Source organism: Cyprinodon variegatus, unplaced genomic scaffold, assembly GCF_000732505.1.
Source record: "Cyprinodon variegatus isolate N-32 unplaced genomic scaffold, C_variegatus-1.0 Scaffold848, whole genome shotgun sequence".
NCBI classification, from domain to species: Eukaryota; Metazoa; Chordata; class Actinopteri; order Cyprinodontiformes; family Cyprinodontidae; genus Cyprinodon; species Cyprinodon variegatus.
Genome location: NW_015151301.1, coordinates 294293 through 311023, shown reverse-complemented (window position 1 = coordinate 311023; position 16731 = coordinate 294293). Strand labels below are relative to the sequence as shown.

Here is a 16731-nt window from a genome sequence, read left to right as displayed (position 1 = left end):
ATGGCAGGCCGCTTCTTTGATTTTATTTATTTAGTTAAGTCTACTCGTAAGCTCACAGCCCACCAATTATTGAAAGGGGAATATTATTGCTATTACTGGTAATATATAGTAGAACTTTTACACATTCAGTAATAAAATGTCACAGGGGATGGTATGGGGGGGCGGTAAGACATGACTACTAATTCAGTGACAATGCAGTTTTTCATCCACGGTCACCAGTTGCTTGCTCAGAGTAAATGCTATGAGGTATCTGGCCGGGCTGCTTTACATTAATAATTGTTGACATTATTTTTTTTTTTTCAACTGAATTAGACAGCCTGCACATTGACTGCATTGAGGTGACATTTTCTGCACGCTTATATATGTAGCTGAACTGAAATGATAGCACTGGGGAAAGTGCAGAACCCTAATTTCGGGCAGGTGACAGGTACTGAAAGTGTGGAGAAGTTGGGGACAATGCTGCACTTTGCTATGTTCCACAAAAAAAGGAAAAATAGAAGGAAAACTCACAATAAAATATCTTTTTTTAAATCCGATGAAATATAAATGGTAAGGCTGAAACCTTTAAAGGCATTTTGCGCTGTAACTTTTTCAACTTCTGATGAACCTGAACACAAGTAACTGCACAACATATAAAAAAAGTAAAACTAAATCTCAAGGACAAAAGAAATATATGTATGCTGATACTTAAACAACAAATGATCACCTACGTCAAAATTGTCAAACAAAAGTCACTTCAGTTTCTTATCAGTGTCACGACTTTCAGGTGTTTTCTGAACAACCCGTCGGTCCTATTCTCTGTACTCCTCCAATGTATGTTTAGCACCAGCTGTGTCCACTCTGCTTCCCACTGCTTGGTAACAACAGAAAACACTGCATCTGTAGTTAAGTTCTGCACAGCCCAATCACCCTGCTGGGTATTAAAAACAGCTTAAGGGTCGACATTAAATTGAACTAAATTTACTTTGATTTGCAGTTTGATTTTAAAAACTGCCCCGCTGTTTGAAGAAACAACGTGCATTTCCTTTGGACGGGATTTATTTGGCTGAGGTATCAGTAAAATGACAAAGAGACATTTTTCTTTTGATGCATGATCTTGCTCTCCCTCAGATCCCAAAGCTTCACACACAAAAGCACCTAAAGGCAATTACAGTCACAACACTCTTGCTATATAATTTCATATAATTATTTTACGCATGATTTATTTTATAGATGATGACGTCTTGAAGGTGTATTGTAGGGCTGTCAATTACTGTATGATTTCACACTAAAAGCACAGAAACAGCCAAGAAAAACAGCCTCCAGTGTGTAGCAGGTCAGTATTCGTGCCAAAGATATTTGTCTTCCTTGCCAGGAGCGTCCTCTGGGAACAGCATTCCGTATCATTTCCCCAAAAGGCTCTCTTTCCTCTGCCTCACATCCAAAGCTCTGTCTCATTGACTTCTGCAGCATGTATGATGATGCACTTTTTAATGATGGAGCAAAAAGTCAGAAATCATTTCTCTGATCCAAGCACGCGTATACGTAATTATGCTGTGGGATATTTTCAGATTCCGTTGCTTCTAATCTGCAGGTCTGCATGTGGATTTTGATTTGTGGATCTTTTTAAAGCGATGAGGTTGTGCCCTGTTCTTAAGTTACATCCAGAATAAGTCATGATTCTCATTTGTTCTATTGATTTTATTTTCTACAAAGTACCTCACAATTTATTTATTTTTACTTCTCAATTACATGCAATGATAGGATTCATGAATGTGAATGAAACAAATTTGTGCTCAAGAGAAGATCAGAAAGTACATTTACAAAATAAGCTCATTTTCTGATTATTTTCTTTCTGCTAAACATCTAAAGAAGACATTTAATCTTGGCAAATTATTTTCTTATTGGCTTGATTACTGAAAAAATTTAAGCTTCAAAGAAAACTTAAGGGACAAATTTCATACTACCCTTAGACCAGAAAACCTCACAAATATAATTGCTTTGTTTTCAAAAATAAGTAGTAATTCTGAGACAAATTTCTGACAAAAAGAAGAACCATAGGTGCACAAAGAATCACCAAATTAAAAGCTACATTATGCATGATCTACGATTCTTTCTGTGGAGTTAGGCTTGGCATACGCTGTGCAATTTTTTCAGTCGTTGCACAGAGCTACAGCTCAGGATGTTCACAGCACACGATGCATGTTCGGCCCGACGCTTTGATGCGGTCTGCCTGCTCACACTGTACGTCTAAAAAACACGTCGGACTCGGCTCCACAGTGAGATGAAGCTACTTGGACTCCTCTATCCGGAAGCCAAACCAGTAGAAGAGGAATATGAAGCTGACTACAGTGAAAGGTGCTGCCTTGGCAATTTGTGCAATTTTGTTCTGAAAGCCCTAAAAAGAAAAGGCAACAGCGTATTTGGACAAAGACATGGCTGAGCAAACGTGGCTACTACGGCCTGTCAATTTTACAGGAAGAACTCCATATCATTCATTGCACCCCTGCAAGGCTTATGTGTGTAAATCTGAGAGGAAGAAGAAAAAGAAGAATACTTATTTGTGCATGGGCACTAAGCAATTTGCTAATTATGGTCGGTAGAAAATCAAACATGTTCGATTTTCTCCCGACCTTACGATTCCTGATCGGGAGGTGGTCGTGAGAGGCCCTCGTTACACCCTGTACACTAGTCGGCCCGATCAAAAGATTCTATATATATATATATATATATATATATATATATATATATATATATATATATATATATATATATAGAGCAGTTCAGTTTTGTATTTCTCTTTTTTTCCCCCACAATTGGAAGTGGCACTATATAAATCCGGGCTTACACTGTGCCCTTTTCGGGGACAAATTTCCATTGTTGCGAGAATATATATATGATCACAGCTTTCCTGAAGTGCAAAATATATTCAATGCTAATGAATACTGTACAGTGGGTGAAGAGGGCAGAGTTGTCCAGCTACAATCAAATCAGTCTTTGTTTGAAAATCATATGGTTTTGTAATTTAAAGCTTGGCTTTAAGATCAGGAATAATCTAAAGCTAAGACAGAAATCAAACTGCAATCCCAGGAATGAGAACTAGTCATGATACAGACTATCAAGCTACTATTATATTGTGGCGAAGCATCAAGTTTATCATGAAAGAAAATGCATTGTTTTATGATGCTTGGACTTTTAATGACTGCCACAAAGATATCATTTGATTCGGATGTCAAAAAGTATTTTCTGAATGCGATCTTTAAAGCTACATTAATGTGGTCAACGCTAATGATTTAAACACAGATTATAAAGAGAAAGTAGGACTTTCAGTTACTTCCATTTACTGCTTGAATGCCAGCAAAGAGTGCTTTCAGAAACACAGTTTTATATTAATCCGAAATAGGAACAGAAATTACACAATCCAAATCTGCTAGGATTTTTTAAATACAAAAAAAAAAATCACTGTCACAATGTGCATTTTGAAGTATCCCATCAAATAAGCTTGATAGAAATGGGAAAATTCAAATAAACTGCCTAAAATTCGCAAAAGAAACTTTGGTCGCATTAGGTGGTTTTTGCGAAAAAGGGTTGATGCGCAAAATCTGGAGTTGGAAACAGTTTTTTTCCAAATAAGCTCTGAAGTAGCAAACTTTTACTCACATAGCTGATCAGCAGCTGCAGGCCTTGATGCTCAATTTGGATTGTTTTGTGAAATTCAATTTTTTTTTGTGTTGCCGTTCATATTTCCAAATATATGTGACTTGTATGTAATCTCCTGTGTGAACTGGAGTCATACAACCCAAGTGTCCTGCGTGCGCAGTAGAGGACGCAATGACGTCACAGCCAGCATGCTCTATGTTTATGGAAGTAAACATGGATGGTAGCACCGGCGCGCATCTAGCAATCTTTTCCAACCATAAAAACTTTTTCACATGGTTAAACATATTCTCCGCATCATCATCTGCAATGGTTGTTGTTTTTCTTGCCGCTTCTGCATAGCAAGACGCATAATAGTGACCATTGTCGGTTATTAATGGCGTTCAGGTCGGATGAATCCGACCTGGCCGTTCAGACACAGGTCGCATTTGAAAAGATCAGATTCGTATCGGATTCAGGACCACATAGCCAAGTGGCCTGGGTCGCATTGGAAAAAATCCGATCCGTGTTGTGTAGATCAGATCAGATCCAGGTAGCATATGGGCAAAAAAAAAAAAAAAAAAATCGGATTTGGGTCGCTTCAGGCTGCAGTGTGAACGTAGCCTTAAAGATCTGATTTATTATGCATATAGACAGGAAGCAGCATTGCCATTACCAACTGACATGATGACCTAAGAACAGCAACACATTCATTAAAACGTTCCTTCATTACTGATCTGTGGTCAGTGCTAGAGTACAGCCTCTACTTCCTGCTTACTACAGCCGTGCATGACGACGAAATGATGTAGGACACCTTTATGGTGCTTGGTTAGTTTGCTCCAAACCAAATGGAAACATTGCAAATTTCCATTTCCTTAAAAGAACCTTTAAAAGTTAGCTTAAAAAAATTTACTTAAATAGAAACAAGGCTATTCACCACTGAAGTAGCCAAAAAGAGCTTTTATACCACTGTTTAGGGATCCAGTCTGTCAGATTTCTATCTCCTGCTCAGTGAAGAAATGCCAAAGTTAGTATCCATATTTTGAACAACAACTTAAAGGTATTGTGGAGGATGTTCTTTTTCCCGGTGAATCATCTAAATAAGTGGTCAGTCATTCTAATTGTCAGTCATTCTGGTGATATGTGTACATAAAGCTGTCCTACGTGCTCGTCCCCATTTTCATGATGGTGAGTACTGGAAAAAAATATATATTGGAAAAAAAATTGCAAAACTTATTTTGGAAAATAAGCTTGCATAAGTGACGCAAATAGCAACATTTAAACAGGGCATTCACATGCACTGGAGCGGGTACAGGTTTGTGCATCTCCAATTTTTTTTTTTTTCTCAAAAATTCGTGAAAGTCCTCCACTATACAGTACCTTTAAGTCAAGTCAAGTCAGCTTTTATTGTCACTTTCTTCATATGTACAAGACATACAAGGGAAATGAAATTACGTTTACTCTCTACAATATACAAATATACAGTTGGAGCCTTTGAAAGCATCCCTTTTATTTCTGGGGGCCAGTGTTTATTCACTAATAGGTTCACTGTTTTGCAGGATGCACTATCACTCTTCACTACCTTCGCTACCTTTGTTGAAATGAAACAATGAATAACTATTATGAGCTACCCAACAAAACACAATTTAAAAGAAATGTTTAATTTAACTATGTATGACCTTCTAAAAATGTCCGCATTCAGTGATTTTATCATATAGGCCTACACAAAACCTTTTGAAAGATAGGTGTGTGTTTTTCTTACAGGTGGAGCTGCCAGCCAGCCGTACTTGTCTTCGGTGCGGTTCATGTCGCGGTCAAAGGAGTAGAGTTGCCGGTAGCGGAGATGATCCGTTTCCACGAGGTTAAACTGCCGCCGGGCGTAGTGGTAGCTCTGATTGTTCCCTTCTCTGGGGAAATCCAACCACTCGGGATGACCAAACTCATTTCCTGCATCACAGAGAGTCATATTAAGGAGCGTGCATAATCAAGGGGAAAGCAAGTTGTCTCAAAATCAGCACACTCATCAACCTTTATGAGGGCTTTTTTTGTTGTTGAGGTTTTGGGAAATTTTCCAAGAAGAAAACACAAATAAAAGGATGAGATCAAACATGTAAAAGTGTGAGACATTTTAGCACCCCCATAGAACCCATCCCATAAAAATATAGCTCAAACTACAAAGGAAAACCACAAAAAAGTAGAAACACAATGACTTACATTCAATCTTTTCTAATATATTGTGCATTAACTAAGCAGAGGCTAATTATATATAATAAACCGAGATATCAGTTCTGCAAAGCTTAGTAAAGTTTAAAAATATGGTGCAAATGAGGTCCTATAAAGATTTTGTCCATCTGAAAGTGACTCCAGAGCACAGCTTAGTGTTAATTATAAGAAATTTATGGACATTACTACCACTTCCCAAGAATGGTAATAAGGAGGAAAGGAACGCGTGAATCAAACCCTTAGGAATTTTATCATCATTTCATAAATCTGGATGCACGCTGCACAAGTATGTGCAACTATCCTGTCATGCGAAGAGATGAGATAATGAATCCGTCAGTGAATGTCATGAAACATTATAAAACATTGGTTGGGATAATTGAATTCCCACCAGAGGAAGAAAGAGACAATAGATGGAGGAGGATGCAACGGCAATAAATAAATAAATGAAAATGAAATTAAAAAAACCCACAGTGATCGGATGGAGTTGAACTGACGGGTACTGACAGCCAATTCTAATGAAAAACATTATGGAGGTGTTAAGGAAGTGGCAAACAATAAAAAAAAAATGGACTGCCAATGGAAGAAGCTTGCTGTAGGAGTCACCTCGAAATTAGGGCAGCGAAAACGTGAAGGAGGCGAGACAGACGTGAGAAGGAGAAGAGAATAAGAGAGGCAAAGAGAGCCGCTTTTTGTGACATCTGCATGAATAAAAAGCCTCCCACGCAACCTGAACATGAAGTTACACCTCAACACTAGCACTAAAAATCCAGACTTATTTTCACTCTCTCCGCCAGAGGATTGTGTTCATCATATTGTCTGACATTCCTGTGTGAATATTTCATATGAAATAGACCAAAAGACCCATAAATAAATAAATTATTCTAGCTGAAGGTTAACTGTGTTTTTAATACAGGGAGGGAAAAAAATCTGAAAAGAAAAACTATTTAACTGAAATGGTCTACTTCAAATGAATTAATTAAAACTGTTGCAGGAAGATGAAGAAGCAGAAAGAAAAGGGGAATTTAAGTGAAAGAAAGAGGAAAACATGGAATGATGGAAAAACACAAACTGATAAACCAGACTAATTGAAAACAATTAAAGCAGTTTCACAAAACTGGGTCTTTCACAACCTTTTTTCTGGTTTGTTACTGTTGAGACATTTATGATCTTGAAAAACAACTGAGAAGAATTTTAACTGTTGGGATAAACATGTGACATCACTGCTTTGAAAAAGGTTTCTTCAGGACACCAGTTAAATTATGAAAAGTGATTTTGATCGCTACAGTGCACTCAGTAACTGCAATCAATTATAATTTGAAATTTATATTTATTCATGCTTTTTTATGAACATATCTTAGGAAAAAAAAAATCCCTAAATGCAATTCTTTTTATGGGCTTTTCAGATATTATTAATCTGAACTGTCACAATGAATCCAAATGTCAGACTGAATTTGATTTTTAAAATAACCATAAACAAAATAATTGTTTATTCCCATTTATGCCCATTTTTTTTTTCACTTTTTTATCTTTACTCAATTTGCTGCTATATTATTTGCTGCTGTTACATCTCGGGTTTCCCACAGAGGGAAAAAAAAAATAAAATTTCTAAACTACTGCAAAAATACCCATACAGTATTTCCTATTTCTTCATTCATAGTCTTTGACTACTTCTCTCACTTTCCCATTTCTCATGTAAAGCTATTTTCCATTTGTGGCAGATAACAGTTTGTTTTTTTGGCATTTTATCTTTTTAATCCTTATTTTTGTTTAAGCATAAAGCTAACTAGTGAGGAATATTATTGATGTCAACCTGACGGATGCTGCGGCTGATCAAGCTTTACTATAGATAAGCATTTGTAGACTGTGCAAGTACAGAACCAAATACATATTTATTTGACTATTTATCTTTTATTAATAACTGCACAGTATGTTTTCCTTTCTGAAATATGAACTAAACTTCCAGATTTTGTTCTTTTCAGATGTAATCCTGTGTGTTCCTGAGTTTTTCTTTGTTTTTACTGCTGTTACATATGAATTTTCCCAATGTAAGAATAAAAACCCATATTTTCTATGGATTTTTATTCTACGGTATTTGAAAATTTTCACAAGAAGCAAACTGTTATAGTAATTTCTTATAACGATCTACATCAACCTCTATTGTTTTAATGGCATATCACACTATCTAGGTGAAATTGGTCCCTGTGGTTTCAAATATTTACTCCCTTTGGAAGCAGGAAAAGATAGATTTAAAAAAAAAAGTTTTAGGAAAAAATAATCAATATAAAAAGTAATGAACCCTATAAGATATAAAAAAGATGTAGTTATATTTATCTCTTATGAATTTGAAGGCCTATTTATCAGAGATATCAAAGAACTGAGCCATCGTAGGAGTCCTTGTTTTCATACCAAAGGCCCCCTTGTGTGCTCACCAGTCGTGCCGATGTTCAGCTCAACAAAAACATATTCAAAAGTGTTTTGCAGCTAATGTATATTCAACTGAGCGGATTGAATTCAGTACTGATATGCAGTACTGCTTGATCTCTGCTGCACCTGCAATATTTATTTGGAACAACTCTGAGTTATATGGAAATGACTTTGCTAAAGATTGTGCTGTGACAGACGAGCCCAGGCAGTGGAGGAAATTGTTGCAGGCCAGTGGTGCAACAGGCATATCTGTGCTGTGCATGGTACATCAGGAGGTTAGACTTACTATGTGAAAATTTTACAATATTGATAGACTGAATGGCTGATATGGCCACTTTATTCCGGCCAGAGCGAGCACAACCCATGCCTGACTGGGTTATCTCAGAACGTCAAATCAGCCAGAGTTTAATTTAGTCTGCTGGTTTTCTTACAAATATAAGCGTGCCAACACCCCCACTTCTACTCTAATACAACAGATATGAATTTGATTTGTTTTTCTGTAAATAAGAGGGGATCTCAGGAATGAGTCAAAAAGAAAAACAAATGTATCAGGAATAAGCAGTCACCCTGATCAAGCTCACAGGACACCTTGATGCTTTAAAGGCATTATTTTACATTCTTTATTAATGCAAAACACCTTTTTGTATTAATCAGGATCCCATACCTCTACATAATTGTTTAAAATAATTCTGAACATTTTTTTTTTTTTTTTACTTGAACAAGTAAATGTGCAACTATGACTTTGCTTCACTGACTCCTCATTCATTTATGGGTTTATTTGAAAAATTAATTTACTGTCTTTGAATTCCACTGATTCTTTTGCTGCTTGTCATCTTTCTGAACTGCTATATTCATATATTAAAGACAAATAAATATTAAAAATGTCCAAAGAGAATAAACAAACTCAAAGGTGACATAGCTTTTAAATCTCTTGTAACAATAGATTTTTACTCTCAGGTTTTTAACACAATGTGCGATATCCACTCTGCCCTCACGTTTTTAACATAAGTACTTGCTTTAGTTTTTTTTGGCTTTTCTATTTAATGCAGCTCTTATTTTGTTAAACCTTTCTGTTTCTATTGGTTTGCTATGAGCAAAATAAGGGAAACATCCCAAATACATTTATATGATATATGTGTTACCATACCATACAAATGCATTACCACTTCTATGATGATGGTAACTGTAGTTTAATCAATCAATTCTTGTAATGAGGGCATTCTATGGATTTCTTAGAGATTTTAAAACTATTCTTTTACAGTTTAAAAAAGATCAAAAAACATGTTTTTTGTTTTGTTTTTTTAACTAATTGAAATTGCACGACAAAACCGATTTCTTCAGATATTCCACCCAGTTCCATCTCTAAGGTTTATACAAGTCTATCAGTCATTACCTGTTTTTTTTTTTTTCTTTAAATCTATCTATCTTTGTTAAATCAATCACATTTCACATTGAGAGAAACATCCTCGGTTGTGCTCAGCAAAGTTGACATAGTAGCATGGACCAACACATACACTAATTGAATTATCTAATTAAAAACACAAAAGCGATTTAAGAGTTTATCTTTGATTTGCAAAATTGAAGCTAAACAATATAAAACTATTTGAGCTGTCAAAAAAACCTAAAAAATCAAAGCAAAAGAAGCACAGCATCCATTTGAAGAACTTTTTGGATAATGCCAGTCAGAATAAGCACCGCTTTCCATGGCCTCAGCCAGGTTTTACATAAACAACAAAAACAAGAATGTTTTCAAGCTCTGTTCTAGACTCTCCACTCTCTAATACATTAAAATGAAGTCTCTCAATCACCTCAGGGATCTCTCCTGAATAAAAACAAAAATCCTACTCAGTTGGCAAAAATCAATACGAGTTGTTTAATGCATATTTCATAACTTTACTGTATCCTTCATCAGGCTGACTTGTAAATATCTACAGTACATTTGAGCTCCTACATTTCCCAGTTTTACTTTCAGCATGCCCTTGGGAAAAGGCTCAGTGTTGCACCGAGTTGCACACGGTACATCTAGAAGTGAAAGCAACCACAAAGGCATTGTCCTTTTTATATAGAAGTAAAAAAAAAGGATCAGTGCCGTAGAGTGCAGCTCAAACTACAAAAAAAAAAAAAGCTATCAAAAAGTATGCGGTACTTTACATACCAGTGACGAAACACCGACCGAGAAAAAATGCATTACGCAGGTATTCAAACAAGAGCCATAGATACGAAGGCCATCCGAGGTCTTTCCAGTTGTGATGAAATTCAGAGCAACTTCTGAACATGAGCTCCTCTCAAAATTGCAAATTTATCAAAGATTATGAGGATTCTTTAAAGAATATTACAGCCATACATGTGAAAAGCAGGAACTTTACAAGTCCTTTTTACTTATGTTCTCACTATCAGCAGGACAAATAGAAAGTGTGAATGTTTTATTTGTCCACTTAAACAGCTTAACAACAATTAACCAGATGGCTAAAGCATACAGTTACCTTACGGTGTGCGAAATATAAAGCTTCCGCTCCTTAGCAGCCTTATCACAAAACTGTTTGCATTTTTCTAAACCTTTTTTTTCTACAAATGCTGGCTGAACTGGCATGTAATGTGCTCAAAGTGTTTGTATGGCCTTGAGATGAATCGTGAGGGCACAATTTTCTGGGTCAAACTTTTTTTTCCTCTCCCCCTCTTCACCTCTAAATGTACTGACATTCTCATCTATCTTTTTTTTTTTATTATACACAAGTGCACCAAGCCTGCTTTAAAAGGTTTCAGGCGGATTGAATCTGCTTCACGTGCTCAATACGAAACTTCAAAGTTCAGTGGAGCAATTTTACAGGTGATCAGAGCAGCAATTTAAGTTAATCACTCTCCAGTACAAGAGTGGTGATTTGTGCATCTTTTGTCGCTATGTATTCGAAATTATTACTTTCAGACCCATAAATCACTTATGACAGAAAGCAGGCGATTGAAACTGTCTTGAGAATGAGATCAACATCAGAGTGACTTTACGTCTGGTTAGAAACGTATTCATGGGTCATTTTTATAAGTCCAAGTCAGGCCTTTAATGTTATATCATCAGATGCCGTCCAGGTCAACTTTAAACAATGAGTTACCATTTTTTTTTTTGAAAATGTAGTTTAACAATGAAAAATGCTAATCAAATGTTACTCTTCATGTTAAAATTTAAATTTTTGTTCCAATTTGGGATTACATAAATATGCTTTTATGTTAAATGAACAGAGCTTTTTAGCATCTGTTACAGTAAAATCATCCTTTAGGGTTTTTTTATTTGAAGAAACATTATGAATTTAAAGATACCTTACAAGAATGCCGTAACACTGGAATAAACTAATGTTACGACTGGCATCGTCAACTTAATTATGCAAATATGAGTGTGCTGTTGCACACTGGTGCTGGTTGCTTAGTTTTCTCATGTTTTTCTTAATTAGAGAAGTAAGTTTTTGTCATTTGATTTACTTTTAATTAGGTAAGTTTCAATTAATATTCCAATAATTTCCTTTTGTTTTTTTGTTTTCTGCATCATAGCTCACTGTGTAGCCAAATGCTCCATTTGTAACATCCTAATCAAATATACATCTTTTTAAAATAAATAACATTATAAAATGTTCAACTTCAGGTGTGTTGGCTGCTTGGGATCTAAAGAGGATGGATCCTTCATGCTATGATCTGGCCACCCCAAGACGGATCGTAACACTAAGAAAATCACATCAACCAAAAAAGAAAACAAAAACCAAATTTTTTGTGGATATATCCTTACCTCCCTAGTTAGTTCTTAATGTTTTGTAAGTCAATAAAAAACTGTTCTTACAATTACAATTTTTGTTAGAGTAGCACTTTAACAAATAAAAACATAAAAAGTTCTCATTGCAAGATAGTGTTAATGTCTGCTTCTGTAAAGACCACTTCTAAAATAGATTTTCTTTTTCTTTTTTTTTTTTTTACAGTGATTGTACTAATTAATAAAGGGCTGTCCTTAGCCTACTACTCAATTTGAAAGTAGGAGCAATGCTGCATGTGAAATTTTCCTTTAGTCAGTAGCACACATTGTCATATATATTTTCCCACTCACATTAAAAGGCTATAACAAAGCCTAAATTGTACAGTAACAAATACAAATTTAGGATCAAATACAAAAAGGTTAAAGATGGAAATAAAATCTGTGAAAAAAAATAAAGCTAAGACAGAAGCCATGGCTCTGATAAGCAGCTCTTTAAAAAAGCTACCCTTCATTAACGGCTTCAGTACAGCAAGTTCTTTACCCGTTTCAGTTCTCAGATTTTGTACTTGCATAACCCTTGCTAAGATGATTGGTTTGCTTCAGAAGATAATACAGCATCCAGTGGAAGCCTTCGACTCCTTTTTGATTTGAGCATTTAAAAAACCTACATCTGACACATCTCCATTAGGCAATCATTTGCCTCTCCGCTACAATAACACAGCAGCGATCCTCCCATATGTCTGAATTAATCACCGTAATAATCACCTTCTTCTGTCTACCCAGAGCAGAAATAAAGCAGACAGTGTATTTTATTGTCTTGAAGAAAAAAAAAAAGTGATAGATTCTCACCCTGATGCACACACTAGAACCAACATTAGATATTACTGATATATAACACCAGGTGTTTCAGTGTGATAGGGAATGCTGTGATCATTAAGAGATCCTTCCAGGACTGTTGCAGCTTCCCACAACAAATAAGTGTAAATCTTTTATTGCCCAGTAGATTTACTGATAAGTTTAATTGCTGCCTTTTTCAAGCAAACCTGGTGGGTTATTTTAAATGTTATATTTGTTATGTTTTCTGTCAAGTTATAAAGTTTGTTGTTAGCTCTGAGCTTATCTGCGAAGAAATTCAACAGAAGTTAGGGCAGGGATAAACTTTCAGGGTTTTAAGAGAGTCGAGGAGGACTAAAGACAAAAGAATAATGGCCGGAGACAGAGAGTCGGTAAAAGAGAGAGGCAAAATGACTTTAGTAGTGTGGGATCCTTATGGGTAGGTGGGAGCAGACATGGAACTGCAATAGTGTGCAAATGTTGCTATGCTATCTTAGCTTTACCACTGAGAATCACCACAAATCTTTTCAATCTTTTCAAGTCAGCTAAAAAAGTGCTTTATAATCATGTATTGAAAGAACAAAGATAAAAAAGCCGATTGACTTCTTCAACTTTGCATACATCCATTCAGGCCACCCTTTATAATGCTACCATCCTGGAGCAGCTCCCAGACAAAGAGAAATAACAAATGCAATAACTTTCTCTCTAAAGATTAGTGTTAAATCAGCAAAATCAACTCATCACCCTTTTAGTGGAATGCCTCTCCAGTCACTGTATCATACGAGTCATGAAGATGTAAGGATACAGCCCACACTAAGGTGTGGTCAAGTTGCACCATGAAGCTGTATAAACGCTACAAACCTCATTTCTTTGGTTGTCTTTCAAAAGGGATACTAGTTCAATAATTGTGCAAATAAATAAAAAATAAATCCCACTAAAGTAACACATTTTTTAAAATATTTTAAAGGTATAATGGATGATTTTCGCAAATTTTTGAAAAGACCTTCCCTCTCCATGTAAAAAAGTAAAATAAAAAATGCACATGCACAACCCTGTACCCACTCCCGAGAGGGAAAGCTGATTAAACGCATGCGAGAGCTCCACGAGGTCATCCTTCTGCACGCTGTTTGAAAACTGCTGTTTGCATCGCTCATACAAGCTTACTTTCCAAACAAATATTTGCAATTTTTCCACTATGTCAGATTCACAACCAGTAAGTGAAAATGGGGATGAGCACGTAGGACCGCCTTACATAAACATATCAACAGAATGATTGACAATTAGGAGGACCACTTATTTAGATGATCCACCCGGAAAAATAACACCCTCCATAAGACCTTTAAGGTTGTCTGAGGTCCAGAAATCCAAAATAAAAAATAGCAAATCTGGGCAAACAACATTTATCTTTAGTTTGATACGTTGCCAAATTAGTGCTGTATCAGAATACAGTATTTGAGCATCCATACTTTATAGAATATTGATTTTTTTCAAGTATTTTACCATATCTAAGGAATGGATGCAATGAAAGTCAACCATTGGGCTAAGGTCTGTAAAAGCCATTAATGCAAAATGAAAGACAAAGCAGAGATGTAGCTTATTGTTTTAAAGAGCTTGCATCATTGGAAGTATCCAATTCAAACCTTACAGGATATCACTCTGGGTTAAATTGATGATACTTTTCTTTAGAACTTACAACTGCAATGACAAGTTAATTATCCGTATTATCTCGATACATAAAACCATAATAAAACACATGCCATATGTTTTCAATCAGTGGAAATGTGTCACATTTTAAAGACCTCATGTGCTTTGGTCTAAATTTAAATAATTCTTAACAAATTAGGAAATCCATGGGTAATAATAGCTGCAAAGATATAAGTTGTTTAGCAGAACTAGTTTAAAGAAGGTACAAACAAAGGTATAATCCATTACTATTTTCTAAATCTTAGCTCACAGCATTTATGAACTCAGCATTTCAAAATCTCACAACTTAATACTACTTCCTGTCTGAATAAAGCAGTTTAATAGAAACGTGGGTGCAGAGCTTATAACACCCTTCTTTATATTCACTATTAAGAACATTAGTTTATACAAAGTAGTCAAAATTAGCTGCTGACATCAACTAAATGGCTCAGATTGGCAGGACAAACTTCACTTTGACAGTGACAAGCTTTGCTGCGTTTAAATAGCTTTTAGTCCCCTAGTTAAGGATACAATTAATATAAAGAAAAACCTTTTGGATAATTAATGCTGATTAGATTTATGTCAGGTTTGATAGGAATGGAAAATAAAATTATTTAAATACAGGTGCAGTAGCAGAAAAAAAACCTTTGTTTCATTAATTGTGTTACTCAGTTATAATACCCTGAGAACAAGACATTAAAGAGGACAAAGGTTGTCTAATTTATTTACTTTTTTCATGATTGTAGGTACAGTAGTGCTTACAGAGTTATGTAAAACAGCTTCAGCTGGCATGTCCCATTACTTGTCTGCACAGACCAGCATCAGTTAACCGCCTGACAGTGACACAGTCCCCTCAGTAATTAGCAGCACAAGGAGAAGCCAAGGATCAATGTGTTTTTCATTGGAGGGATTCTGGCAAAGGAAGATCAATGAGGGGATGAGAGGGCAAGAGTCTCACAAAGGGTTTTAGCTAGAATCTAAAAACAAGGAAGAAGCTGCAGACTTGATATTATTAGTTGTTCTAATTTGATATCCTGTGTTGTTAATGTCACTCCCACTCACAGTTTGCACATTAAAAAAGCGTTATTGGTTAAACAGCAGAGGTGGGATTGGCACGCTCCTCCAAATCCCCAAGCAAGAAAGAAAAGTCGGCTGAAAAAGGGATTATACATTTGAAAATTTATGAGAAAGAAGTGCTGGTTTTCAATTCACTCTTCAGGGCTACAATATAATGGCTGCCTGTTGCACTGTAGCCCACTATGAATGCAAAGAGGTGAGAAGTTTCAGCTCAGAGATTTGGTCGGTAAATCTGCAAGGTTATCTTATGTCTCGGTGAGCCCTGAAAGTCAGGAAGTGGGAGCACTTCCATTTCGTCCCTGTTGATGCAATGATAAAGCCACTGAAGCATTTCATTAGCGCCACGCCACTTGGTGCTTTAATGTCGCCGACGCTCCTACATCTTTTACAGTATCCATCCAGCAGCGCCCGGAATGCGAATGCTCCCTTTGTCCTCTTGCTCTGTGGTGTTTGCTAGTGGTCACAAGTAAATAAATGGTTTTTCTAGGCAATGCACTTGAAATTGATTTGCTTGCTCAAACAATTTGCTCTTGCTCAGCACAGGCTAAATGACTCTGCCATCATTGATCCACTGACATGGCAAGTCATCTTGATTTACGTGATTTTCTTGGTTTTTTCCTTTAACCATTTTCAAAATGCGTTTGTAATGGCCTAAACTTGGAAACATTTTAAGATGTCTGAACATTTTTTTTTTCTTTTCTTTAATTTTATAATTAATTTTTATTAATAAGATATATGGAAATTGTTATGATTTGGCAAGTGCATTTTTCCAAGTTAGAATACATAAAAAAAATGAAATCATCCCTTATTTGTTCATACATGCACAAAAATGATAACATTAACACTCAAACAGCCCTGATCAAAATGAAATCAGCTCATTTCACAGACTGGTCTAATACAAGCTACACTGTGTATTTACATAAAATACACAGTGCAGATCTATAAGCTTGTTGATGATCTATAAATCATCACCAAGGGCTCAGAATGTTGTTTCAAAGAGGTTTACTCATAATTTTTCTTAAAGGGCGTTTGTATTTTAGGTCTTTCCTCTTAAGGTAGTTCTAAGATTTTCTAGGATCTTCAAAGGCCGTCTAGATTTTCAAAATGCGCTTTTAATTCCTGGGTGTAGTCTAAGGCAGAAATCT

The 16731-nt window shown here is 35.8% G+C and overlaps 1 protein-coding gene across 1 annotated transcript in view; it reads right to left on the bottom strand.

Annotated features, from left to right (window-relative positions):
- Positions 1-16731, bottom strand: part of gbe1 (glucan (1,4-alpha-), branching enzyme 1) — a 152252-nt gene that overhangs the window by 50082 nt on the left and 85439 nt on the right. The window contains exon 13 of the mRNA XM_015397266.1: positions 5378-5562. Within this exon, the coding sequence (XP_015252752.1) occupies positions 5378-5562 (185 nt within the window). The remainder of the gene's footprint in view (positions 1-5377; positions 5563-16731) is intronic.